Consider the following 27767-nt stretch of genomic DNA (forward strand, 5'->3'; position numbering starts at 1 on the left):
CTCCGCAGCCACGGTGGCCGCCGGGTTCCAGGCACATGCCCGCCGTGTGCCTGAGCCACTATCGCCGTGGGGGGGGGGGGGCGGGGAGCAGCAGCTGAGACCAGTGACTTCCCAGCACGCACTGTGGTGGGTGGGTGGCCGGGAGCCCCGGGTGACGGAGAGTCCTGGAGGGAAGCCCACCCTGCCTCTGACGGCTGTGCACCCTCAGGGCCGGCGCTTTGCCTCTCTGAGCCTCAGTTCCCGAATCTGCAAAATTAGGGAGATAGCCCAGGCCTGCCCCTGGCTCCCAAGTTCATTTCGATCAAAAACAAAACAAAATGCCCCCCAAAACACACACGCACACGCACACGCACACACACACATGTGCACACGCACGCACATGCACACGCACGCACACGCACACACACGCACGCACACACACACGCACGCACACGCACGCACACACGCCATGGGAACGTCTTGCGTAAGGGACGTCTCCTGTGGAGACGATGCAGACAGGACGCTCAGCAGACCCGGTCCCTGCCGGGCGCACACCCCGGGAGCCGTGGCGCCTTGGAGAGGACTGGCCTCCAGCCACGGCGAGAAGAATGGTCTCCGGCTCGGGAGGCCACGTGGCTGCAGGGGGTGCGGACACGGACCCCGGCACCGTGCCGTTCCCAGAGCCAGCCGAGCCCCTTCTCTTCCAGGGCTGAGTCTGGAGGGGGCGCCGACGCGGACCTGGTGCACATGGAGGCCCAGGACCCTGCAGGAGGTGAGCCAGGGCGGGCCACACCGTGGTCCCTGGGCGCCGTCCGCGGGAGCCGCCCTCCTCGGCCACGGCCCGCACGGCCAGCTCTGCGCGCGTGCTGCGGCATCATCCTAACCGCGCTTGTTCTGGGGGGAGGGAGCCGGAAGCCGGGCGCTCCGCTCCGGTGGGAAGTCTGTTCCAGGCGATGTGTTCTGGCCCCTGAGCGCTGAGTGTCTCCCGCTCACCCAGGCCCACCCCGGGCTTGCTGAGTTCTGAGGGGGCCTCCACTGGTTCCCCCTCCGTGGGGCGGGGCTCCGTGCTGGGGACTCGGGAACAGAGACCCCTGCCCCGGCTGTGGGGGCAGCAGACACAATCAGCCGTCTTGCAGGTGCGGCCAGGGGGCAGCGGGAGGGGAAGAGGGGGAGGGCCCCACCCTCCTGCAGTCCCGCTGCGGCCGTACTCCCCTGGGGACACCGGGGCCCCACCTCCTCCTGCTGGTTTCCCTGGGAGCGGAGCCCTCGGCGGGTGCGCACTGACATGCGCGCTGACACGTGCGAGCAGCAGTCCCCTGCGCGGGGCGGGCTCCGTGGAGGTGGATTCAGGGCCGGCAGCTCCCAGCCCGCCTGTGCCACCACGTGAGCCTGGACAAGCGACCTCTCCGCCCGGCACCTCAGTCTCTCCGGCTGTGAAATGGGTCCGTGCACCGGTGCTCAGCCGGGCCACGAGAGCGCTCCAGAGGGAAGCTGCCGCAGGTCCTGCCGCCTTCCCAGCCCTCAGCTCCCCCCTGGATCCGTGGCTGTCGGTCTGTTCTGTCTGCTTCCCCCAGAGCAGCAGCTGCTGCTGGGCCAGGAGAGCCTCGTGGCCACGCCCCTTCTCGGCTCCGTGGGCAAACCCCCTCCTGGCGGCTGGAGAATGGCCACGTGGCTGTTACAGCACAGACGCGGGCAAGTGCCGTAAACCAGGCCTTTATTCCCGCTGGACAGCCCCTCGGCGCCACGAGCGTGGCGTTCATCTGTGTTGGCACCTGGCCTGGAACACGGGCCTCACCACCGTGAGACAGACAGTCAGTGAATGAGAGAGAGAGGGAGTGGGTGAGAGAGTGAGTGAGTTAACAGGTAAGTGAATGAATGAATGAGCGAGTGAGTGAGTTAACAGGTAAGTGAATGAGTGAGTGAGTGAGAGAGTGACTGAGTTAACAGGTAAGTGAATGAGTGAGTGAGTGAGAGAGTGACTGAGTTAACAGGTAAGTGAATGAATGAGTGAGTGAGTAACAGGTAAGTGGATGAATGAGTGAGGGAATGAATGAGTTAACAGGTAAGTGAATGAATGAGTGAGTGAGTGAGTGAGAGAGTGGGTGAGTGATTGAGAGAGTGACTGAGTTAACAGGTAAGTGAATGAATGAGTGAGTGAGTAACAGGTAAGTGAATGAATGAGTGAGTGAGTGAGTGAGTTAACAGGTAAGTGAATGAATGAATGAGCGAGTGACTTGCCACCTTTAGGCCTGACCTAGGCCGGTCCCCACCACGTGTCCAGCCAGGCAGGCCGTGGGCAGGACAGGCACTGTTGGCCGCAGGGTGTGACGAGGCCGCTGCGAGGGGACGTGGCGGGTTCGGGAGGCCGTGGCAGCGGCACAGGGTGGCTGACTGTGTGCCTGACGTGCCGCTGAGTCATTGGACCCAACACTCCCGAGGTGCCGTGGTGTGCAGGCACCGAGGGTAGGAGTGGAGGGGCACGGACCGCGGGCAGGTGTGGTCACCCTGCGCTCAGGTTCGGGCGCTCGCCTGCGGGGCTTTGACCGGGTCAGCGATTCCCTGTCGAGGCCAGCTGGTGACTCAGCAGGAGGGCCACGTGGTCGCTGCCACCACGGGCTCTGTGGCTCTGAAAGCAGCCGCAGGCGACACAGGTGTGGCCTGGCCTTAGGAAACGTGGTGGCAGCCGATGGCCGTGCTTTAGACTCACACCTAACCTCTCCTCGGCCTCCGTCTCCTCACCTGTAAGATGGGGCCACCGACAGCTTCCTGAGGGGTAAAGAGCTCGGGGCCCAGAGCCCCCCACCCCCACGCAGCAGTGGGTGTGGCCACGGGGAAAGTCCCTTAAAATGCCAGCCCACCAACAAACCCCCGGGAGGGCACCAGCGGGCAGATGGGGCCAGGACGGCCCAGCCTTCAGTGTGTCTGGGGCGACTGGATAGAGATTTCAGCTGCCCGACGGCTCTCCTCCCGCAGGAACCCGGTACGTCACGGCCCACGTCCACAACTGCTCCAGCAGGAAGCTGAGCTCGCTGTTCGCAGGCCCCATCGACCACCGGTCTCTGCTCCTGCAGAACGAGTTCATCTTCTTTAAGGTGCGGCGCTCGGGAGCGGGCAGCAGGACGGGGAGAAAAGGGGAAATGCAGTCACCGGGGCAGGAGGCAGTTTGATTTTCAAGTGCCACTAATTCACAGTTTCCCTGTGGCTGTGGCTGTGGCTGTGGCTGCAGGCATCCCCTCAACGCCCCTGCAAAGCCGATCCCCGGGCCAGGGTGCTGGCCTTTCCACCTTGTTCCATAACTCAGCTGCAGGGAAACAGGAGAAGGAGGAAAGAGTAGTTCTAACTGAAGGAGGTGGGGAAGACTTCTCAGAGGAGGGGCGTTTTGGTATGGGGCTTTGAAGGATGAATAGGAGTTTGTCTATTTCAGGCAGAGCAGGTACAAGCAAAGTAAAAGGGCATTTATTTATTTTTTTTGTGTGCTGAATACAAAGCGTGGTTTTTAATTCGTGAGGATCTGGCTGGAAAGGGAGCCGAACCCCTCAAAAACATGCTCTCTCTCCTGTTAGGCAACGTCAGGCAATCAGACCAAGTACTACGTGTCTTATCGTCATAACGAATTTGCCCAGATGAAGCTGCCGAAGTACGCATTGCCGAAGGTGAGAGGTTTCCTCGCCCCCCACCCCGCCTGTCACCCCTGAAACCACGACCTGAGCCTGCACTCACTCGGGGCACAGGCTCTCACACGGATGTGGTGACCCCGGGTCAGGATGGACAAAGGCACTGTGGCCGTGCTCCCCCCAGCTCCGCCCCCTCCCACCCTCCGCGCCGGCCTCCCACGTGCCCAGCTTCGTCCTGTCTCGGGCCTCTGCCTTGCTCCTCCCTCTGCCAGCCTGTCTCTCCCCAGAGCTCCTCCCATGTGATGTTCCAGGAGAAATGCCACTTACCAGTGAGCCTCCAGGCTGGTCTAGGCCTCCCTCTCCTCCTCGCACCCCGCCCTTCTCCTTCCTGACACCAGGGTGCAGGGACCTCCCGGGCCGGCCTCCTGCTCTCAGCTGGAGTTTGGGCGCAGCTTCTGTTTGATCAGCCTCTGCTTTCCAACTGCCTAGTATGGTGCCTGGCACACAGTAGGTGCTCCATGAATGCTACTTCCTTCCCTTTGCCTGGACAGACAGACATGGGGGAGCAGGGGGCTGCCCAGGCCCTGCTCCCAGCCTAACCTGAGGACTGAGCTCCACAGCCACACCCTGCAGATACGTGATTCCCATCTTACAAGGGAGGAGGTTGACGTCCAGAGAGGCTGAGCAACCTGTCTGAGGTCACACAGCTAGGGAGAAACCAAAGCGGGGCTCAAACCCAAGTCTGGGTGGGCCTGAAACCCGCCTCACGCCGCCTCTCCCTCCAGAGGCCGCCGCATGGCCTGGCCCCTTCGCAGCTCTCCACTCCACGTGCATAACTTAGATGCACAGGGTGCTTGCACCCTTGCCTCCCACACATGCTCACTGGGCAGGTGCAGGCGCTGTGACTCAGAGCCCCTCCCCCCCCCCCCTCCAGCCACCCCGGGTCCTACTCTAGAGGCATTTCCAGAGAGGAAAGAGGCAGGAAACCAAGTTGCAGGCAGATGAGTAAAATCATCACACGTCGTGATTTGTGTTGTGAAGGGAATGAGAGGCAGAGGTAGAGTGATGGAGGGTCCCTGAGGGGATATTTCATCTGGAGCCCAAAGGAGGAGGGGGGTGAGCTGTTCAGGTGGCAGGCAGAGCATGTGCAAAGGCCCTGGGGCAGGGGAGAGCCTGGCTGCAGGATAGGTGTGCGGTGGCGAGAGGAGACAGGCTCTGGGTCCTACCCGCCTCGGGCGGCGGATTGCTGTGAAGTTCGAACACCTGAGTTCCTCAGACCCCGCCTGAGTCAGAAATGGGAAAAGTAGTGGTTTCGCTTAGGGCAACCGCCTCGGCGTCCCCGGGGGTGAGTGTTGGGGGGCAGGAAGTGAGGGGACTTTTCAGCTTTGAGCAGCTTTCCTCCCCCCCTAGGGGCTGCAGCATCGGGGTCCTGTGTCCTGGGCCCTTCGTCCTGGTGTTGGGTTAGGTCAGTGATCGGCAAACTCATTAGGCAACAGAGCCAAATATCAACAGTACAACAATTGAAATTTCTTTTGAGAGCCACATTTTTTAAACTTAAACTTCTTCTAACACCACTTCTTCAAAATAGACTCGCCCAGGCCATGGTATTTTGTGGAAGAGCCACACTCAAGGGGCCAAAGAGCCGCATGTGGCTCGCGAGCCGCAGTTTGCCGACCACGGGGTTAGGTGGACACCAGATCCTTCCTGCCCCCACCCCCCAGCTTTGGGACCTGGACCCCGGGCTGCTGCCCGTCTCCTGCAGGGACAGATGGGCACACAGCCGGCCCTGGGCGGGGAGCAGGAGGCCTCCCGGCCCCACCCCTGTGCCGGTCCTCCCTGCTGCAGCCCCGTGTGGAGGGTCAGGCTGGCACCCCATTTTTAAGGTGGGAACATGGAGGCCACAGAGCTGAGAGGGAGGACCCAGGCAGGCCCCACCCCCAGGTGGGCCTCACTCGCCCTCCCCCGTGGCCTCTGACCCTGTGCTCTCCCGCCGCGCCCCCAGGACCTGCAGGTCATCAGCACGGACGAGAGCCAGGTGCTGGTGGCGGTGCAGGAGTGGTACCAGACGGACACGTACAACCTGTACCAGTCGGACCCGCGCGGCGTGCTCTACTCGCTGGTGCTGGAGGATGTGCGCAGCTCCCGGCAGGCGGAGGAGGGCGTGATGGTGGACGTCCTGGAGGTGGGACCTGGCCCTGCCTGCCCCTCCTCCCCCCGCCTTCTCTCTAATCCTCGGTCTCGGGTTCTGCAAATATTTCTTAAAGGACCGGAGAGGGGGGCCCCCCAGGCCCGGAGGACGCCGTGTAGGCACTGGGAGCAACGGAGAGGTGCTCGTTTTGACGACACCTGCAATGTGACGCGAACGAGCTCAGAGGCGCGGGTGCTGGCGAGGAGGCTGGGCTTCGCTGCGGGGGTGGCCTCCGCTCACCTGGGGCTGGGTTAGAGGTCCTGTTACGAAGGGACCGCGGGGTCATCCGTGAAGCCCTCTGCTCCCACATCCGGCTCAGAGCCAGCCCAGGCCGGTTTGGCCTGAGGGACAGCGGCTGTGGCCCCCACTCTGTCTCAGGCCCTCTCTCCCCGGCCTCTCCCCTGCCCCGTCTACTTGGCCCTCCGTCTGTCTATCGACGTCGGTCCAGTTCCTTCTCACTCTCTGTCCCTCTCCTCGGCTCCCCTCTCCTCCCTCTAATGTGGACCCAGGGCCTCCCAGCAGGGGACCCAGCCATGGCAGTGGCCGCACAGAGACCCCAGGAGGCGTGGCCACACCCATCCCAGAGCCGGGACCAGGACCACATTTGGAAAAAGGGTCTTTGCAGCTGTCATTAGTGAAGGGTCTTGAGAGGAGGTCTGATGGCAGGTGTCCTATCAGGGTCCAGAGGGGACACACAGACACACAGGAATCCATGTGAGGACGGAGGGGGGGCTCAGTGGGGCTCTCAGTGGGGGGCTCAGGGGGACTCAGTGGGGGGCTCAGTGGGGGGCTTGGGGGGCTCAGGGGGGGTTCAGTGGCTGGGTCTGAGGCTGTGACTAAGGAGCTTCCAGGAGAGGGTGGGCCTGCGGAACCAGGATGTTGAACTGTTGGAAACTGCTGATCCGTGGCCATTTCTTCTGAGCCAGTTTAGTAACGGCTGGGGGGTGTTTGGTCATGGCCATGGGCCCCTGGGGGCGGGGCGGGGCGGGGCGGGCCCTTGCTCCCCGGCACTTTGGGCTGAGCTGCGGGGTCTCAGAAGAAAGCCCCAACCAGCTCCATAGGCCCAGGCCCTGCGGTCCACGGGCGGGTGGGGGGGGGGGGGGGGGCGGGGCCTGAAGCGGGAGCTCTGCCGCAGACAGGGACCTGACGCTCAGGCCTGTTGGGGCCCCGGGCTCTGCTGCCATCCGGCGGCCGGCGTCTGCCTCTGGTGGGGGCACAGCTCGGCGTCGGGGAAGCTCCGTCTGCGGGGTTGGAGTCCGGGCCTCCTGTCCCCCGCGCCCACGCGTCTCTGGAGCGGGAGGCGGCCCGGCCCCGGGCTGCTGGCGGGTGAACAGGCCGCGTGCGGAGGCTCTGGGCGGGGCTCTGGGACGCCGGCCGTCGGGGCTCCGGCCAGGCCTCCAGGCCCGCGTGTCTGTCCCAGGTGCACGGGGTGAAGGGCGTCTTCCTGGCGAACCAGAAGGCCAACGGGAAGGTGACGACGCTCATAACCTACAACCAGGGCCGCGACTGGGACCGCCTGCGGCCGCCCCGCGAGGACATGAACGGGAAGCCGACCCACTGCCAGCCCGTGAGTGTCCGCCTGCGCCTGCGGCCGCCGCGCTGCCGGGACCCCGAGGGCGGGAGGGTGCCGCTGGGCAGGGCCATTGGAGGGACAGACCACCGTTCTCAGTGTCGCGACGGGTTCACAGAGGACGGGGTCCCGGTGGGCGGGGTTGCGGGTGCTCCTTGCTCCACCGGAGCGTGACCTGGAGGACAGAGAGGGACGCGTGGCCGTGAGCTGCTGCCACAACGTTGCGGCGAAACCACCCCCCAAACAGCACTCACGGCCCCCAGGCCTGTGTCTGGGCTCGGCCGGGCGCCTGCTCACACCTCGGGGCGGGCTGGGCTCCGTGTGTCTGGCATCCCCCCCCTCCCCCCGGGACACCAGGGCACGTCCTCAGGGCCATGCGGAGGGAGGGCAGAGGCGGGCAAACTCCTGGCAAGCCGGCCACGGTCCGCCTCAGACCCGCTGGCTGACGCTGAGGGAGGGAGTGCGCTCTGCCTGGGGGGGCGGGGCCGTAGCCCGGATGTCACCGTTCCAGGCCCTGACCCATGCCCTGCTGCCCAGGGTCTTGGCCGCCTGGGAGGGGGGCGGGAGACAAGGCGTGGATTTGCCCGGGGCCCTGGGTGGCACGCAGGCCGGTGCCCGTGAGGATGGGAAGAAAGCAGCCCTGGCCTGGGGGGGCACTCGGGAGCAGCGGGTGTGCGGCCGGAGGCAGGCTGCCCTGGGCCCGCCTGTCCTTGCTCCCGGGAGCCGCACTCCCCCCCCCTGCGCCTCCCCCAGCGGGCCCCCAGAGCGGGAGCAGGGCCCGGGCTGAGTGCACAGCGCTGCCCTCTTGGGTCCCCACGACTCCCCCAGCTCGGCCAGCCAGTCGGTGCCCCGCAGCTTCGTGGCAGAGGGAGGGAGGAGGGGAGCCCTGTGCACGCGGGAGGACGAATGGGACGCTCCGCGCAGGCAGGGACGCCCGGCCCAGGTGCCCTCACGGAGCAGCTGCGCTGGGACAGGCTCGCTGCTCGGTCTGTGTCTCTCTGGCCTCAAAGGCCCTCGCAGGCAGGGTGTGCTCTGGGGGTGCCCGAGCCTGCCCCCCGCTCTCCTCCTCTGTAAAGGGAGTAAGGGCGCCTGCTTTTCAGGGCCCGGGCCTCGGTGGGCCCAGTCCAGGCAGGATGGGCTCCTCCTCCCCCCAAACAGAGAACCCGACCCCTGGGGGGGCTCTGAGGAAGCCCCGCCCGGGCAGGGACACCCCTTGCTGAGCCGGGCTGACCCCCCAGCTCGGGGCCTGCCACCCTCCACCGAAGCCCCTCCCGTCGGGTTGGTAACGGAGGGTGAGAGCGCCGCTGACCTACTTCCGAGAGCAGGCGCTGTGAGAGGGCGCGTTCGGTCATCCGTCAAAGCGGGTTTTTGCTAAGAATAGATTCCTGTCTCAGTGAGGAGATGGCCTCTGAGAGATGGATGTCCCGGCCTTACGATACCCCAGGTGGGAGGCAGGCGGGGTGCGGCCCAGCCAGGCAGGCCAGACCCCCGTGAGCAAGTCAAGGCCAAGGCCAAGGTGTGGGCACCCCGTGGGGCACAGAAGACAGAAAGTGGGGGGTGGCTCAGCGGCTCCTCCCCTCCTGTGGTCCTGGTGGCCGGGGAGGGGGAACGCGGGGGATCAGCGTGGACCCTGGGCTCTCGAACTGTCCTCACCCAGCCACGCGTCCCGCGGTGAGCAGGGCAGCCTGCTGGGCCCCATCGCCATCGCCCCGGCCCGCGCCCCGTCCCTGCCTGCAGGCCCCCGGCTCCCGCGGTCCACACACACGGAGCCTGAGCGCATGGGCGCAGCCAGCTCGTTCTGAAGACCCGGGAACAGACAATAAAGCTCGGCTCCGACCGCCCAGGGCCCTGGGCCCCTCCCCCGCGCTGTCCGACTGGATCAATATCCAATTTATGAACCAGTTTCCTTGTTGACTTGGGAAGTCTTTCTGAAATGGACCACAAGCAGAAGCGGCAAACACACACTGAAGAGGCGCCGCTGCCAGGATGTCCGTGGGCCGCCTCCTCCCGCCTGCGGCTCCGCTCCGCACGGGGGGGGGGGGGGGGGGGGGGGGGGGGGAGCGGGGACCATTTCCCTCACAATGAGCGGCCCCTGCCCCTGCGGAGTTCCAACTGGGCTCAGTCCTGTGGTGTTTCTCAACTGGAGCCGTTTTCAGAGGAGAGGAGAGGGGAGGACAGGGGAGGGGAGAACAGAGGAGGGGAGGGGAAGGGAGGGAGAGGAGGGGAGGGCAGGACAGGGGAGGGGAGGACAGGGGAGGGGAGTGGAAGACAGGAGAGGGGAGTGGAGGGGAGGGGAGGGGAAGAGCGAGCCCAGGAAATGATGACTTTCCTTGTTGGTAAACAGTCAGGCAGAGCCTTGTCCAGGGGACCTGGACCCCAACCTTCTCCGGCAGCCGTGCAATCCCATGAGGAGAGGTTACTGCCCTATTCACAGAGGAGGACCCTGAGGCTCAGAGACAGCTAGCGGTTTCCCCAGAGTCACACAGCATGGAGCGGGGCTATAAGGATTCAGAGCCCACCTTTTCCACGTCTCCATGTACCCACACTCCAGGCCAGATGCATGCCTCGCGTTGGGGAGCCCAGAAGGCTGACCCCGAGCTGTCACCCCAGAAGCCCCTTTGACGTCTGTGGGCATGCTGCGGTCTCCGTGGCTGTCCTGCTCCCCTGGGCTGGGGGCAGGGATTCCTACGTTGTCCAGGCGGGCTCAGCCAGCCAGACCCCGGAGCCTGCCTCGGGCTCAGGCTCGATTGGAAGGAGAGGAGAAGCAGGGTCCCCGCCGCACCCCACCCCCACCCCGGCTGCAGCCAGTTCGGGCAGCCCTGGCTGACGGCTGATGGGTCGATGCCCTGTGCAGTCTCTGGCGCCCTGGACGGTGCTGTGCGGGGACCTTGGACCTCATCAGCGTCCCATGGTTTTGTAGTCTATTATGGACGTGACAGGGGTGAGGCAAGATTGCGGCCTTGACCCTGCGAGGCTTAGGAACAGTCAGGGAGGACACAGGAGGCAGCTTCCTCGGCTTGTCTGTTCTCTCTGGGGGAGCCGGGGTGCAGGCAGCCACGGAGGAGACAGGAGGGGTCTGGCCCTGCCAGTGCCGGGACAGGGCACCGCTGGGACCCTCATTCTGGGAGGCTGCTGGCCCGGACCGGCCTGCAAGCGCATCCCACGCGGGGACGGACACCTGCGGGCTCAGCGCGCGGCTTCGGGTCCAGGTGTGCTTCATGATAGGCCCAGCCCCACCGCGGCCCCGGGGAAACGCTTAACTGCGGGTCCGTCAGCGTGAATCGCTCCTGAAGCGGTTATCACGGCTGGCGTTGCAGCCCCTCCGGCCAGGGCCCCGGCGCGGCTGCGGGCGAGGCGGGCGCTGATGCCTGCGAGGATCCGGGCTCCGCGTGGCCTCCGGCCTCCCTGCCTCTTGCCGAGGGCGGGGCTCACGGCTGTCCCACAGCTGAGCCCGGATGCCGGGCTGCGTGGCCACACCCACGGCCACAGTGAAGGTTCTGGTGGGTGAATGAATGAGCGTGAGTGAGGGCTGTGCAGGCCCCAGGGGTCACGCTCCGTGGCCAGCACTGCGTGGTGGGGCCCCGCCGGCCGCCACGCTGGGAGAGCCTCCCTGGAGGGCCCACCTGCTTCACGGCGCAGTCGCCTGGCCCAGAGCTGACGGCCTTCACCTGTAGTCAGTCTCAGAGCCTCTCCCACCTCCAGCCACTCCCTGGAGGTGCTCCTGCCCCGCCTCCCACCCAAAAGCCACAGGGGTGGGTCCGGCTCGGTCCTACCTTCCCTGGGGCAGGCTCCCGCCAGGTGCGAACTGTGGCTTTCTTCCTCGTCCTGCAGCCCGACTGCCACCTGCACCTGCACCTGCTCTGGGCAGACAACCCCTACGTGTCGGGCACTGTGCACACCAAGGAGACCGCGCCCGGCCTCATCATGGGTGCAGGTAGGAGGCCGCCACCGCAGCGGCACGAGGGAAGCTCTGTCCTCGCGGGTGAAACTTGTTAGCCATGGGCCTGGTGATGGGGGATTGAGGGGCAGTGACAGCCCTGGAAGCCAGCTGTCATGGAAAACCAGGAGGGTGAATGCGTGGGCCAGGTGGGCACATGGTACCTGTTGGCCGAATGGGAAGGTGGATGGATGGATGATGGATGGATGGAGGGAGGGAGGGAGAGAGGGATGGATAGATGGGTGGATGGGTAGGTGGGTAGGTGGATGGATGGATGATAGATGAATGGGTGAATAGATGATGGGTGGATGGATGAAATGATGGATGGGTGATGGACAGATACATGGATTGATGGGTGAGTGAGTGGGTGGGTGGATGGATGGATGGATGGATGGGTGATGGGTGGATGTGTGGGATGGATAGAAGATGGGTGGGTGCATGGATGGATGAGTGGGTGATGGATGGATGGAGGGAGGGTGGGAGGGATGGATAGATGGGTAGATGAATAGGTGGATGGATGGATGATAGATGATGGGTGGATGGATAGATGCATGAATGGATGGATGGGTGGGTAGATGGGTGGATGGGTGATGGATGGATGGGTGAGTGGATGGATGGGTGATGGATGGATGGGTGGGTGGGTGGGTGGATAGGTGATGGATGGATGGGTGGGTGGATGGTTGGGTGATGGATGGATGGGTGATGGATGGATGGGTGATTGATGGATGGATGGGTGGATGGTTGGGTGCTGGATGGATGGGTGATGGATGGATGCATGGATGGGTGGGTAGGTGGGTGGATGGGTGATGGATGGATGGGTGGGTGGGTGGGTGATGGATGGATGGATGTATTAATGCTCGGTTGGACCTTAAGAAGGAAGACAGGCACACAAACCCTCTGCCACTCTGCTTGGAATCACTTTGACTGTTTGAGGACAATCCATCTCCTTGGGAATTCTCCAATGACGTCTAAATTTGACTCTGGATAAGATACTCCCGAGAGAGCTGCATGAACGAGGCTTCAAATAGGAAGCAATGTGCAGGTCGCCCGGGGCAGGGGCCTCTGGGTCTCCAGGCGGGGGTGTCCTCATTGCAGGTCCTCCGTCCTCCTGGGCACTCAGACCCTTGTCCCTGCCAAGACCACAGGGCATAGCGAGGCCTAGCAAATCTGGCTCCTTAGCCTCTGCCGTTGTTCATGACCCTTCGGGAGGCTGTGGAGGGCAGGAGGGACTGGCCCCGAGGCCACGGGATCGGTCTCCAGTGCACGCTCTCCTGGTGGCCACCGTGGTTTCTGTGGGAGCCCGTGTAGACTCAGGTTCCTCATCTGTTGGCTGGCGTTGGCTTCGATACTGGGTTGGGGCTCTTCCCACTCGGGCACCAGCCCCAGGATTACCAGTAAGTCGGAGCCCCGTGGAGTGGCCATCAAGGCTGGTTACCCACCCACCAGCCGGTACTGGGACTGAAGGGAACCACAAGGAGGAGCCTCCTGGCTGCCCTACCCCTTTGGTGCCCACCTCACACCCCCCAAAATCCACTCAGCAGGTATTTCATGAGCACCCACCACGTGCTTTCTCTCCTGCTCACCTGGACTGCCCCCGGCTTCCCTGGACCCGCCTCCGGTCTCCCCTGAACCTGACCCCCTGGGAGCCGTCTCCAAAGACAAACCCAGCTGCCCTGCCCCAGCTCAGAGCCCACCAGGGCAGCATGCCCCAGGCTGGCCCGCCTGGCCCACATCCCCTCGAACCTGTTCCTCGCTGTCAGGGTTTTTGGCCAGTGACGCGGGCTGTGAAAGAATTCACGACTAAAAGAGGAGATAGGTGCAGAGAGAACGTTTATTTTTCCTTCCCCTGAAGGGAAAGGGCCGTTGCATCGCTAAACAGTACAAAGGCAAAGAACAAAAGCTGTCCCCTTTTTTAAAGCCTTGGCTGCTGTTGCTAGGTGACAAGGCAGGGAGGGGGATTGGGGGGCAAATGGAGTTGAGCGGAGGACATCAGGGGGAGTCGTCTTTGAAAAGTTTGTTTGCTTTTTTTACTCTGGGCAGATGGCCTAGGGAGGTGTCTTTATCAGCATCTTCCAAAGCCTGTAAGGCATCCTGAGAGTGAACGTTATGAAGGGGGAGAGGGAAAGGGAACTTTCTACTAATCATCCCTGAGTTGTCACCCAGCAAGGAGGAGGGGGATGCAAGAATGTAGCCTTGAGAGTAACTTGTCCTGCAGTTGGAACAGAGGGGCTGTTTGAATCAGGGGAGCCAACCACCTTGGAGTTTAATTACCAGGTGCTTCTCCCACGTTGTAGAAGGCCGCAGCAAAGAGAAAAAGGCCTTTTATCCTCGTTCTCACACGCACACCCCCCGCCACTCGACGCTTCTTATTCTGCAACCGCACTCATCAGCCGGGGGTCCCCTGAAACCAGGCGCTGCCTGCACCTGGTCAGCTGGGTCAGGCTGGAGATGCGGGCTGGCTTCTTCTGGGCAAGGTTGACCTTTAACCGCAGACTCGGCCGGGGCCCGAGCAGAGCAGTCACAGCGGGCCGTCACTGTCAGACGGACGCAGACAGGGCGCACCGTCCGGTGGCTCTGCTGGTGGAGCTTAGACCAGGCACAGGGCCCCTCTCGGGGACTTGTCGGGCTCAGACCGTGGTAAGCGGGAGCTGGCTGGGCCTAGACCAACCCTGCCCTTCCCTCTGGACCAGGTAACCTGGGCTCCCAGCTGGTGGAGTATAAGGAGGAAATGTACATCACGTCGGACTGCGGGAGGACCTGGCGGCAGGTGAGGAGGCAGGGAGGGGCCGCGCCCACCCCGTGCTCGCTCTGTGACCCCTCCCTCCCCGTGGGCGGGCGGCTGTTCCATGGCCATTGCTGGACCTGGCTCCGCTCCACACGGTCACACACGGTACCGTGAACGCGGAAGCAAAGGAAGTGAATACCAGGACGGGGGATGGGGTGGAGGTGCCGGCCTGTCCCCGCAGGAAGCCACCTGGGGACTCCAAGGGATTGGCTGAGTGCGACTCGGAGGCCAAGAAATGGGGACATGGACGACCCCGGGGTCCCGGCAGGGAGGCTGCTGGGTGGAGTCATGGAGGAGAAAGAAGGACTGGAAAGAGGAGGTTGGGGGGCTGCATTGAGGCTGGGAGGCCGCAGTGAGCGGCGGGGGTGGGAGGGCAGGGAAGGTTCTGTGGTGAGCCTGGGGGGCCGCGGTGAGCCTGGGGGGCCGTGGTGAGCCTGGGGGGCCGCGGGGAGCCTGGGGGGCCGCGGGGAGCCTGGGGGGGCCGCGGGGAGCCTGGGGGGCCGCGGGGAGCCTGGGGGGGCCGCGGGGAGCCTGGGGGGGCCGTGATGAGCCTGGGGGGCCGCGGGGAGCCTGGGGGGCCGTGATGAGCCTGGATGCCCTCCTGGGTGAGGATGGGATTTGTCCTGAAAGGAGACAGGAAGGGAAAGAGCATGAGGCAGACACGCTTCCCCCCGCCACCCCCCCACCCCCACCCCCAACCCCGTGCTCTGTGCGGCCTGCGGAGCTCAGGGAAACAGGAGCTGAGGGAGGAGGCCGTGGATGCACCTGTGCAGTGGCTTGGGGCTCAGTAGCCGACCCCACGTTCTGCCAGGAGGGGGCCTGGCCCCGGCACCCGCCACTCACTTCCAGCAGCGAGGAGGCCTGTGGTCTGCCACCTCCACGGAGGGACCATTTCTGCCTGACACGCTCAGGAGCACGCTCTAGACCTTGGTGTGCATGTCCCTTCCTGTCGCTGGAAAAGCTCGGGCTTTAGGCCCCTTTCGTACCCGAGCACCCCAGCTGCAGCCCCTCTCCGGGGGTGGGGGGGCTCCCACAGGCATGTCGGTCCCCGGCGCACCCCCAGCGCTGCAGCCTTGATCGAGGGCCGGCACTTTTTATTACTGTGCCAGAAACAAGGCATTTTGAAAAGGGCAAAAGCGATTTATCGTGCGATAATATTTCCGTCTCTCGGAGCTAGTGGCGCGTGTCTGAGCGTCCCTAAAGGTCAGCAGCTGTCGCTCATCGGAGCCGGTTAGTTCAGCGCCTGGGGGGGGGGGGGGGGGGGCGGGGCACAGGGTCTCTCACTCCCAGGACCGTGCACGGCACCTGGCCCTGGCTTAGATCTCAAACTGGGGGTGTCAGGATTCAGGGGAGACTGTCAGCTCAGGAGCTGAGCGTGGGCCTGCCCTCGGGTGTGGTCCCCTCCCAAACGGTGGGGGACGCAGGGAGCTCAGTGCCCCGGGTGAGAGGAGGGGCACGCACGTAGGCACCTGAGGGTGTCGGGGGAGAACCGCGGAGCTGGCTTTGCGATTGGCTTGGGGTGGGAGAGGCCGGGGACCAGGTGGGACAAAGGTCGGGAGGGGCACGAGCGGGCGCGCTCAGGCCAGACGCTGCGCCTGTGACCAGGAGGGGCTGAGAGCTCTCGGCACGTGCATGACAAGTGCCGGCAGGTGTGCACGGTTCACGGTGCCCCCCCCCCCCCCCGCCCCCGGGCCGATGGAAACAGCAGCCCCGAAGCGTTGAGGGAGGCCCTGGGAGCCCAGGGCGCAGGGGAGGCAGGACACGGAGAAAGGGGGGTGCTGCTGGGGCTGGCCAGGGCACAGACAGCCACAGCCAGGGTGCCAGCGCCCCTGAGAACCTGCTGGGAGTTTGGGAAACCCCGAAGCCCCCTTTTACAGAGGCCCAAGCTAATGCGTGTGGGGTTGTCTGTCAGCTCCCTCACCCAGGACTCTGTCTCTGTTACTGTGGCCTCAGGCAGCATGCTTATCCCAGCTCACGCTTATCCCGGCTCACGCTTATCCCGGCTCACGCTTATCCCGGCTCACGCTTATCCCGGCTCACGGTTAGGACACAGGACACCAGGCGTCCCGTCCTCTGATCCCGCAGCTGTGACAGCGAGCACCGGGGGGCGTCACCGGGGAGAACCCGTGAGCACCCTGGCACCAGGAGGGCGTCCTGGAGGAGGCAGCACGGGCGCTATCCTAACGTCAAGTAGGGGTTCGCTGTTACTGAGGGTGTGCATCCTAACTGCTCTTCTGTTTTTAAATATATGTGCTTTTTATTTATTCCAGAGAGAGGAAGGGAGTGAGAGAGAGAAGCGTCAATGCTGAGAGAGAACCATTGGTGGCTGCCTTCTGCACGCCCCCTACAGGGGACCGAACCCACAACCCAGACAGGAACCGAACGGCGGCCTCCCGGTTCACAGGTTGATCTCAACCACGGAGCCACGCTGGCCGGGCCTGCCTGCTTTTCTAAATTCCGTCCCTTCTCGCCCATCTCCTGTCCCCGGCTTTCTGGCGAGTGTCTCAGAGGGGCCCCCCGCAGCGTCTACCTGCGCTGTCCTCCCGCCCGCCCCTCGCTGGTCTGGAAACTGGCATTCGCCATCTGTCCACCCCCCGTGGGCGGAGTCTACGTGGTGTGGCAAAGCCTGGCCTGGCCCGGGGGCCCGGGGAGCCCCAGCTGGGCCCGGCCAAGGGGCTGGCCTCCGCGGCCGCCCGGCCTGCGTGGGGCCCGCCCTCAGTGCCACGTCCCTGCAGGTGTTCGAGGAGGAGCACCACATCCTGTACCTGGACCACGGCGGCGTGATCGTGGCCGTCAAGGACAGCTCCATCCCCTTGAAGATCCTCAAGTAACGTTGGGGCGGGCGGCTTCTCTCCACGGGGAGCCCCTCAGAGCGTCCCCCTCCCCGTGGGGCCCAGGACAACGGCACTGAGCCCCACCGCGGGGGTGGCGGCAAGCTGGGCACCCCCGCCCGAGCAGCTGCCCCGGGCCGGGTGTGGGGAGACAAGGAAACAGAGGGGACAGTGCAGCACCCCAAGGGAGGCCTGGGGCTGCAGGGCTCAGAAGAGGCCCCGCTATAGTCTAGGGGAGCAAGGAGGGCTTCCCGGAGGAGGTGACTTTTAAGCATCAACAGGAATCATTTAAGTGGAGGAGGTGGGGCCAGACAGGGAAACCAGCAGCATACGCTCAGGGGGGAGGGTTTGCCGTCAGCTCCGCACGTCTGCAGGGCTGTGGGCGCAGGGAGGGCAGGTCTGAGCTCTGCATCCAGAAGGCGGAGTCGGGAGCAGCCAGGAAGCCAGTATCACTTTAGTCTGAAAGAACTTCTGCACTCGGAGCCAGCAGCACCGTGACACGCTGCGCCGGGAGGCAGTAAGCCGCTGTCACTGGCCTAGCAGCCCTGGCCGGGCTCGGGTGTTGGGGGCGCTGCAATCCAGGGGTGCCAGGCAGCACCCTGACTCCTTAGTGTTGGTGCTGAGCAGATGTGGGTGCCACTTGGTGCCGGCAGGTGGCCGCTGCTGGCCTCCCAGGAGAGAGCAAGGCCAGGGGTCCAGTGGGGCTGGGTGCTGGGTGGCCCTGGGGCTCACGGCTCCCTCCACGCTGCTCTCCCGGCCGCCTCAGCTGGCGGCGCTGGCCCCGGGCACAGGGCACAGGCAGGGCTGGGTCCAGGGGGGCAGCAGAGATGGGCACGGGGAGGCCCCTGCTGCCCGCGGACGCTGGCGCTCCCCGTCACAGGTTCAGCACGGACGAGGGCCTCACGTGGAGCACCTACAACTTCACCGACACCTCCGTGTTCGTGGACGGGCTGCTGAGCGAGCCGGGCGAGGAGACGCTGGTCATCACGTGAGTGCCCGGGACGGGGCGGGCCGACCCCCAGGAGGCTGTGCCGGGGGCCACCTTGGCCTCCGCTGCTCCGAGGTGGCTCAGCGCTGACCCCAGACCCCCTCCCTCGCTCTCCCCTCATCCCCCCACCTGCCTCCTCCTGACCTCCCCCAGCCACGAGGGTGGCCACTCGTCTGCCCCTGTTCGGGGACGCCCTTTCCCTGCCCAGAGCCCAGCGGGCCTGGCCCGGGCGTCTGGGTCTGAGGCTGGGCAGGGGGCAGTGTGGTCCCTGGTGGCCCCGGAGGGCGGCATGGCATCGCTGGGCCCGGTGCCGGTGGGGACTGAGGCCGAGGGGCGAGGGGACCGCCGGGCCCACGTGAGGTCCCCTGCCCCTTCGCCTCCAGCATCTTCGGCCACATCAGCTACCGCTCCGAGTGGGAGCTGGTCAAGGTGGACTTCCGGCCGTCCTTCCCCAGGCCCTGCCGCGCCGAGGACTACGGCGCCTGGGACCTCACCAACCTGCAGGTGGGCGGCGCCGGCGGGAGGGCTCCGCAGGCCCACCTCCCCCAGCAGAGTCCCCCCGCGGGGCCCCGGCCTCTCCTCTTCCAGCCCCAGACGCCAGTCCTCCCGGGTTTCTGGCCCCTTCTTGGAGCCCGGGCTGCTCGGGGCTCAGTCACACTCGGGGCGCGGGTCCCGGGCCCCGGCCTGTGTGCTTGGGGCCAGGGGTTGGGATCCTGGGAAGGACACGGCGCATGTGTGGGACATGACCTGACGCCCCATGATCTCCACACGCGTTTCCACGGCAGAAGGTCTGGCACTCGCTCCCAGGGGACTTGGTGGGCACAGGCCAGGTGTGGGGGGGCCGGGAGCACAGGAGGGGCCTGCGGCTGAGGCCCCCACAGCGCTGTTGCAGGCAGGGCCTGTCGCAGGGTCACAGGCTGCGGACCTACTGTGCGTCCACATGAGCCCTCCCGGCCGTGGCTGGTTCCAGCGCCTGCACGGGGCCTGCAGCCCTGGGGCCTGAGGAACTTAAAGGGGCCCCGCCCGTTTCCAGCAGCCCTGTGTCCCCTCCAGCCCAGACAGAGCTTGAACGGCACTTCCTCCGGGAAGCCCGCCCTGACCACCTGCCCCGGGCCCCGAGCTTGCCTCTGTCACATGGTGCTGTGGGTGGGAGGGGCAGGAGGCGGCCCAGCTGGCCTGCAGACACGCCCCTTCCCTCCTGGGCCTCAGTGTCCCCACCTGGGAAAGGGCTCCAACCCCACCCCACGCTGCCGCTGCAGGGCGACGGCTGCCTCATGGGCCAGCGCAGGAGCTTCCGGAAGAGGAAGGCCACGGCGTGGTGCGTCAACGGGAGAAACTTCACGGCGGCGCTCACGGCCCAAGCGTGCCCGTGCCAGGACTCCGACTTCCTCTGGTGAGGGCTCAGGCCCCGGCTGCTCTGGGGGCCAGGCGCAGGCCAGGCGGGGGGCAGGGCCCGCGTGCCTCCGCGGTCTCAGCCACCCTGTCGCTCCTGCCTGGCTCTGAGCCCTGGAACTGGGTCCCAGGCCCGGCCCGCAGCGCGTAGGGAAGTCCGGGCCTGGGTGTAGAGCCACCGCAGGCGGCCTGCTGGGGGGAGGAGCCAGGGCCTGCTGCACCCCGACCCCTGCCCTGCTCCCCTCTCCTGGGTGCCCACTGCCCCCAGGACAATGTCTGGGTCCCGGAACCCAGCTCACGAGGCCTCCGCCCACCCGCCTGCCTCCCAGCCACCCTCACCCTCGCCATCCTGTCCCTTACACTCCGGCCGCCTCCTCCTGTAGCCCCTGCACCAGCGTGGAGGGGCCGGTCCCTCTGCAGGGCCCCTCACCTCTCTTCCTAAGAGGTTCGGCGCACCACCTCCAGGCAGCCCTCCAGGATACCCAGGCTGGGCTCAGTGCTCTCCTGTGAGTTCCCAGAATCCCCTTGGCACCCCTCTCACCTGGAGCTGCTGGAGGCATTCAGGCTGGTCTCCCCTCTGGTGCAGGGCCCTGTGGATGCCCCTCTGTGACTCCTCTCCCCCCTCTGCACCCCCCACCCCTGTCCCCGCCGCCTCCCGATGGAACTTCTTTCTTCCTCCAGTGACTATGGCTTTGAGCGCTCCCTCTCCAACACCAACAAGTGCTTTGCCAACTTCTGGTTTAACCCCCTGGCGCCCCCTGACGACTGTGTCCAGGGCCAGACCTACACCAGCAGCCTCGGGTGAGTGCACTCGGCCTCCTGGTCTAGCTCTGGGCAGGACCGGGGGAGCCCCAGCTGCCCTCCTGCCCGGCGCCCGCAGCCCCCTGCGTGGAGTCGGGAAGAGAAGTCAGGTCTGGGACGTCCTGTTGCCGGAGCTCCTGAGGGTGGCCCGGAGCCGCCGGGTTCCTCCGTCGGAGCCCACAGGGGCGGCACCAGGGAGCAGCGTGCGCTGAGCTGACCTGAGCAAAGATGACAGGAGAGAAGGTCCAAGGTGCCCGCAGCTCCGCCCGCTGCAGGGGCCGAGCCCAAGGGAAGGAACCCCGTCCTGGTGCTCTGAGCTCCTGCGGTGCCGGGACCTGCCCCGTTTACCTGCGCAAGTGAGGCAGCTCTGAGCGGAGCAGGAGCTGAGGTCTCAGCGTGAATGGCACTTCCTCCGGGAAGCCTTCCCTGACCACCTGCCCGGCCCGAGCTTACCTCTGTCACAGCACAGGTCCGGGTACTGCCATCACTCCCTGCTGTGAGCTCACCACAGAGGAGGTGGCCCTCAGGGTGTGGGGTGAGGGACGCGGCTGTGGGGGAGGGCCAGGTGCCAGCGAGGGTGAGCAGTTGGATGCCCCGCCTCGGCCAGGGGCGGCTGGGTGGTTGGAGGACTGCACTGCCAGGTGTGGAGAGGCCGGGAGCCGGCAGCTCGGGCCCACACATCCATCGTGAGGACTTGCAGGGATCAGTCCCCCACGGGCGGGGGGAGGGGGGGGCTTGTCTGCTGGCAGCCTCTCTGAAAGGCCACGCCTACGTGTGGGTCTCCGTAAACATGACGTCATCTTTAAAAAGGTCCCGCTTCGCCTGGAGGGAGGTTTGAGAGGGAGGGAAAGAGCCCGGGGCTGCCTAGGAGGTCCCACTGCTGCCCCCCAGGGCGGGGGGGGGGGGGGGGCGGGGCAGAGCCTGGAAAACAGGAAGCAGGACCAGAGGTGCAGTGTTGGACCTCAGCGGCATAACTCCCACCGTCTGCCCTCACCCATCATCCCTTTACAGCATCACCACCCCCCCTCCTCTCATTCCCCCATCTCCCTCCTCATCCACCCACCCATCACCTACCAACCCATCAGCCATCATCCCTCCACCCCCCTCCTCTCATTCCCCCATCTCCCTCCTCATCCACCCACCCATCACCTACCAACCCATCAGCCATCATCCCTCCACCCCCCTCCTCTCATTCCCCCATATCCCTCCTCATCCACCCACCCATCACCTACCAACCCATCAGCCATCATCCCTCCACCCCCCTCCTCTCATTCCCCCATCTCCCTCATCCACCCACCCATTACCTACCAACCCATCAGCCATCATCCCTCTACCCCCCTCCTCTCATTCCCCCATCTACCTCCTCATCCACCCACCCATCACCTACCAACCCATCAGCCATCATCCCTCCACCCCCCTCCTCTCATTCCCCATCTCCCTCCTCATCCACCCACCCATCACCTACCAACCCATCAGCCATCATCCCTCCACCCCCCTCCTCTCATTCCCCCATCTCCCTCCTCATCCACCCACCCCTCACCTACCAACCCATCAGCCATCATCCCTCCACCCCCCTCCTCTCATTCCCCCCATCTCCCTCCTCATCCACCCACCCATCACCTACCAACCCATCAGCCATCATCCCTCCACCCCCCTCCTCTCATTCCCCCATCTACCTCCTCATCCACCCACCCATCACCTACCAACCCATCAGCCATCATCCCTTCACCCCCCTCCTCTCATTCCCCCATCTACCTCCTCATCCACCCACCCATCACCTACCAACCCATCAGCCATCATCCCTCCACCCCCTCCATTCATTCCCCCATCTCCCTCCTCATCCACCCACCCATCACCTACCAACCCATCAGCCATCATCCATCCACCCCCCTCCACTCATTCCCCCATCGACCTACTCATCCACCCACCCATCACCTACCAACCCATTAGCCATCATCCATCCACCCTTCCATCAATCATCCCTCCCTTCCTTCCTCTCTCCCTTCCTTCCTCCCTCCCTCCCTCCCTCCCTCCCTCCCTCCTTCCCTCCCTCCTGCAGCCACAGCAGCCAGCCCCGTGCACCCTCAGGGCTTGGCGGCAGGGACCCCTGTCTGAGGTGTCAGAGGCAGGCGCGTATCCGGGGAGGGGCTTTGTTTCATTCTGGCACATCATCCGTTCTGGGCACCGCGGTGCTGTGTGTGTGTGTGTGTGTGGGGGGGGGGGTAGCTGTGTGCTGTGTGTGTGCTGTGTGTGTGCGCTGTGTGTGTGCGCTGTGTGTGTGTGTGTGTGTGTGTGTAGCTGTGTGCTGTGTGTGTGCTGTGTGTGTGGGCTGTGTGTTTGTGTGCTATGTGTGTATGCTGTGCTGTGTGTGTGTGTGCTGTGTGTGGGGGGGGTAGCTGTGTGCTGTGTGTGTGCTGTGTGTGTGCGCTGTGTGTGTGTGTGCTGTGTGTGTGTGTGTGCTGTGTGTGTGCGTGCTGTGCTGTGTGCTGTGCTGTGTGCTGTGCTGTGTGCTGTGTGTGTGTGCTGTGTGTGTGTGTGTGCTGTGTGTGTGCTGTGTGTGTGCGCTGTGTGTGTGTGTGCTGTGTGTGTGTGCTGTGTGTGTGCGTGCTGTGCTGTGTGCTGTGCTGTGTGCTGTGTGTGTGCTGTGTGTGTGCGCTGTGTGTGTGTGTGCTGTGTGTGTGTGTGTGCTGTGTGTGTGCGTGCTGTGCTGTGTGCTGTGCTGTGTGCTGTGCTGTGTGCTGTGTGTGTGTGCTGTGTGTGTGTGTGTGGAGGGGGGTGGCTGTGTGTGTGCTGTGTGTGTGTGTGTGGAGGGGGGGGTGGCTGTGTGTGTGCTGTGTGTGTGTGGAGGGGGGGTGGCTGTGTGTGTGCTGTGTGTGTGTGTGTGTGTGTGTATGTGTGGGGGGGTAACTCTGAGAGCGTATTTATTCCCAAGTAACCAGTGTCCTTGCATTATAATTGTGGAATGGTCACTCAGCGCTGAGCCGGGGCGGGCCCGGGCGTGGGGAGGGGCGGGGCCGGGCGTGGGGAGGGGCGGGGCCGGGCGTGGGGAGGGGCGGGCCCGGGCGTGGGGAGGGGCGGGGCCGGGCGTGGGGAGGGGCGGGGCCGGGCGTGGGGAGGGGCGGGGCCGGGCGTGGGGAGGGGCGGGGCCAGGCGTGGGGAGGGGCGGGGCCAGGCACTCTCCGTGTGCCAGTCTGCGGAGACAGATGGGCCACCGGTGCAGGAGTTTGCCCGTGGCCTCCTGAAAGGCTTACTTCCCGGAGCCGTGGGTTTGCCCGCCGCCCCTCCCAGCTCAGCCCGCCCCTGCCCACCGGCCACAGGCCCTTTGCACGTGCTGGTCCCGCGCCCCGCGCCTTCCTCTCCGGGGCCTCCTTTCTCAGCGGAGAGCCCCTTCTCCGGGCGGCTGCCGGGGCGCCCTGCCCGGTGCTGCTCAGTCTCGCTCGTACCTTGCGGCGCGGGCGGTTTGATGAGGCGCCCCCCACGCTGCAAGGGCAGGGCCCCGCGTGACCCCTGTGCCCAAGTCCCTGTGCATAGCACAGCGGTCGCCGACCTTTCGGACCTCACGGACCACTGGGCGACCGCTGGCACAGGAGGTGCTCAGTGGTCCATGGCGTGTGGAGAGCGGATGAGTCGGGCGCTGTCCTGGTGACAGAGAAGTGCCCGCGGCAGGGAGGGTGGCGCATGCCCGCCCAAGGCCAAGGCTGACCCCGGCCCCTTCTGGGTACTCTTCCCTCCGAGGGACCCCCCCTGCTCTCCGAGGGACCCCCCCCCCCCACCGTCCCAGGGACCCCCCTGCCCTCCCAGGGACCCCCTGCCCTCCCAGGGACTCCCCTGCCCTCCCAGGGACCCCCTGCCATCCGAGGGACCCCCCTGCCCTCCGAGGGACCCCCCTGCCCTCCCAGGGATCCCCCTGCCCTCCAAGGGACCCCCCTATCTTCCTAGGGACCCCCTGCCCTCCCAGGGACCGTATTTCTCCGCTGTGGAATTCGGCCTGGCTGCTTCAGCCTCCTCTCCAGCAGTAGCCGGTGTTGTTAGTGGTAATGGGATCAGACCAAGGAGCCTGCCACTCGGTCATTCTCCCTCCTCGGGCCTCGGTTTCCCCACCGCTAACAGGGAGCAGAGGTCACAGTCAGGTGGAGGCAGGAGGGGCCTGATGGCGAACGGAGGTGTAGCCAAGAGCCACCTCCCCGCTCCCCCCCCCCCCCCCCCCCCCCCCCCGTCTGCAGTCCTGACCCGCTCTCACCGCAGGTACCGGAAGGTAGTGGCCAACCTGTGCCAGGGCGGCGTGGACCTGGCGCGGAACCCGGCGCCGCTGCCGTGCCCCCTGACCCCCGCCGCGGGGCCTGCGGGTCAGCATCATCGGCCAGGCGGTGGCCGTGCGGCCCGGGGAGGACGTGCTGTTCGAGGTGCGGCAGGAGCAGGTGAGCCCGGCCGGCCCCCCGCGGTCCCCTCCCCCCCCCGGCCCCCCCCAGGCCCCCGGCCCCGCTGTACCCCCCCCCACCGTCCCCCCGCGGCGAAGGGGGGTGCGGGCAGAGGAGGCGACTCCACACCCGCCGGGCGCGGGCCGCGCAGGGCGCTCAGCGCTCTTGTACGGATTAGGGAGGTGGGGAGCTGAGGGAAAGAGAAAGTTCAAAATGGACTGTGACTTCCAATCCCACCACCAGAGGCACCTCCTGTCAAGAGAGGGAGAGGGAGGGGGAGGGGGAGGAGGGAGGAGGGAGGAGGGAGAGGGGAGAGGAAGAGGGGAGAGGTGCAGGGTGTCCTCCCAGTCTCCTAATGTTTGTTTGTCTTTCTTTAGTACAAGTGTTACATGTTCTCCTGATTTTAAAAATAATATGTACTCACTATAGAGCACTTGGAAAACATAAAAATATCAGGAATGTAAATATCCCCAAACGCCTGTCCCCCGGGTGGCAGCTGCCCCCCCCCCCCCCCCCCCCCCGTCGGTCCTCCTGCTGTTTAGTTAGTGGGGCCGCCCCTGTCCTGGCTGCAGACGGGAGGCGCTCATGGGGGCACATCAGACAGGAGTAGGGAAACGAGACACGTGCCAGGACGTGAATCACAAACAGCACGCGCCGCGCTCCCATTGGAGAGGCCCTGCCCGGCTCCCTGGGTTTGCGGGGCTCCCTGGGTTTGTGGGCTCCCTGGGTTTGTGGGCTCCCCTGGGTTTGTGGGCTCCCCTGGGTTTGTGGGCTCCCCTGGGTTTGTGGGCTCCCTGGGTTTGTGGGCTCCCTGGGTTTGTGGGCTCCCCTGGGTTTGTGGGCTCCCCTGGGTTTGTGGGCTCCCCTGGGTTTGTGGGGCTCCCTGGGTTTGTGGGCTCCCCTGGGTTTGTGGGCTCCCCTGTGTTTGTGGGCTCCCCTGGGTTTGTGGGCTCCCCTGTGTTTGTGGGCTCCCCTGGGTTTGTGGGCTCCTTGGGTTTGTGGGGCTCCCCTGGGTTTGTGGGCTCCCTGGGTTTGTGGGCTCCCCTGGGTTTGTGGGCTCCCTGGGTTTGTGGGCTCCCCTGGGTTTGTGGGCTCCCCTGGGTTTGTGGGGCTCCCCTGGGTTTGTGGGCTCCCTGGGTTTGTGGGGCTCCCCTGGGTTTGTGGGCTCCTTGGGTTTGTGGGGCTCCCCTGGGTTTGTGGGCTCCCTGGGTTTGTGGGGCTCCCCTGGGTTTGTGGGCTCCCTGGGTTTGTGGGGCTCCCCTGGGTTTGTGGGCTCCCTGGGTTTGTGGGCTCCCTGGGTTTGTGGGCTCCCTGGGTTTGTGGGGCTCGGCTGGGCGCTCTGTGTAGAACGGGTCCTTCAAATTGTGGTGCCAGGGGTGGCGGGTGATGACGACAAAGGTCTTGGATGTTAGAGAGCCGGAGTCTGGGCAGTGCAGACAGGGAAACTGAGGCCAAAGCAGATGCAGAGCTGCACATGGAGGGCCGGCTGCTCCCACCCCCGCCTCAGGGGCTCCTGTCACCCCCTCGATAGCTGGGAACCGAGGTTCAGACAAGTGCAGGCGCCACCAGCCCACAGGGCCGGCGGCAGCGACAGCACTGGGTCCCAGGCCTGGGCACTCCGGGCAGAGGGCACCTGGGCCACGGCCCTGAAATTCCTGCTCCGAGCCTCGGGCGCCCCGGGCCGGGGCGGGGCCGCCTCTGCTCACAGCAGCATCCGGGAGCAGCCAAGGGTGGAGCCCCGCCCGGCCTGGGGCCCCCTGGACCCTCAGAGTGGACCCGGCCGCTGCCCCTGAGTTCCAGGGGGACTTCCAGGCAAACACAGCCCTCTGCTGCCCCCTAGCGCCTGGCAGCTGCCACTCCACTGCCCTGGAGTCTGAACTGGAGCCTCATGGCACCAGCCCGCTGCCCCGGGGCCCTGAATCCATGGGGCTGGGGCATGGGTGAGGGTGGCCACCCACCGAAGGCGCTCGGGGAAGAGAGGCCCCAGTGCAGCGGCTGCCTGGGGGGCCACTGGCTTCCTCACTGAACCCCGGGGGGGGGGGAGTGTGGGACGCAGGGAGGGCCACATGCACACACTCATGCACACTCACACTCACACTCATGGACTCACCCACTCACACACACACTCACAGTCACACACACACACACACACGGACTCACACACTCACACACACACACTCACACACACACACGGACTCACACTCACACACACACGAACTCACACACACTCACACACACACACACATACACGGACTCACACACACTCACACACACACACACTCATGGACTCACACTCGCACACACACACACTCACACTCATGGACTCACACACGGACTCACACACACACACACAAACACACTCACACACACACATGGACTCACACTCACACACATGGACTCACACTCACACACACGGACTCACACACACACACACACGGACTCACACACACTCACACTCATGGACACACACACATGGACACACACACACGGATTCACACACACACACACTCACACACACACACACATGGACACACACACACGGATTCACACACACACTCACACACTCACACACACACACACACATGGACTCACACACACACACTTACACACTCACACAGGCCAAGCCAGTGTGGAAACAGCTCTGGATTCGTGGCCCAAGCTCCCTGGCAGTCTAAGCGTTAAAGCAGGCGTCCTCAAACTACGGCCCCGCGGGCCACATGCGGGTGTTTTTGCCGTTTTGTTTTTTTACTTCAAAATAAGATATGTGCAGTGTGCATAGGAATTTGTTCATAGATTTTTTAAACTATAGTCCGGCCCTCCAACGGTCTGAGGGACAGTGAACTGGCCCCCTGTTTAAAAAGTGTGAGGACCCCTGAGTTAAAGTAACCCTGACGGGGAACCGGGCACAGACGCAGAGAGAGGCGGGTTTTGACCCTCCGCGGGGGAGGGGTGTCAGCGGGTTAGCATCCGGTAAAGACAAAGCTCAGCCAGAGCCTCACGCCCATGCAAGGCGGTGCAGGTCGCGCATGTCGGTGCGAGATGGGGAACGCACGCCCTCGGGAGAGGCGGGACGTGTTGGGGCCCAGGCTGGCCGAGTCCGTGGAGCTGACCCATCACCCCGTAAGGAAACGTGATCGATGGCCTTGCTCAGCAAGGTGGCTCTCCGAAAGGCCCGCTGGGAGCATGGGAAGGCCAGGACTGAGAAAACGTGACAGCCACACGTGCAGCTGGGCTGGAGCCACAGCCGCCGGGACGTTAGCCCTG

General features: G+C 65.0%; 1 protein-coding gene across 1 annotated transcript in view; it reads left to right on the forward strand.

Annotated features, from left to right (window-relative positions):
- Window positions 1-27767, forward strand: part of SORCS2 (sortilin related VPS10 domain containing receptor 2) — a 153209-nt gene that overhangs the window by 120291 nt on the left and 5151 nt on the right. Inside the window, exons 5-17 of the mRNA XM_079770893.1 lie at window positions 687-751; window positions 2953-3071; window positions 3543-3632; window positions 5596-5775; window positions 7202-7348; window positions 11183-11285; window positions 13979-14055; window positions 16809-16900; window positions 17785-17892; window positions 18276-18396; window positions 19152-19285; window positions 19966-20085; window positions 24331-24503. Of these exons, the coding sequence (XP_079627019.1) occupies window positions 727-751; window positions 2953-3071; window positions 3543-3632; window positions 5596-5775; window positions 7202-7348; window positions 11183-11285; window positions 13979-14055; window positions 16809-16900; window positions 17785-17892; window positions 18276-18396; window positions 19152-19285; window positions 19966-20085; window positions 24331-24503 (1489 nt within the window). The 5' untranslated portion in view covers window positions 687-726. The remainder of the gene's footprint in view (window positions 1-686; window positions 752-2952; window positions 3072-3542; window positions 3633-5595; window positions 5776-7201; window positions 7349-11182; window positions 11286-13978; window positions 14056-16808; window positions 16901-17784; window positions 17893-18275; window positions 18397-19151; window positions 19286-19965; window positions 20086-24330; window positions 24504-27767) is intronic.

Source organism: Cnephaeus nilssonii (genome assembly GCF_951640355.1).
Source record: "Cnephaeus nilssonii genome assembly, chromosome: 1".
NCBI classification, from domain to species: domain Eukaryota; kingdom Metazoa; phylum Chordata; class Mammalia; order Chiroptera; family Vespertilionidae; genus Cnephaeus; species Cnephaeus nilssonii.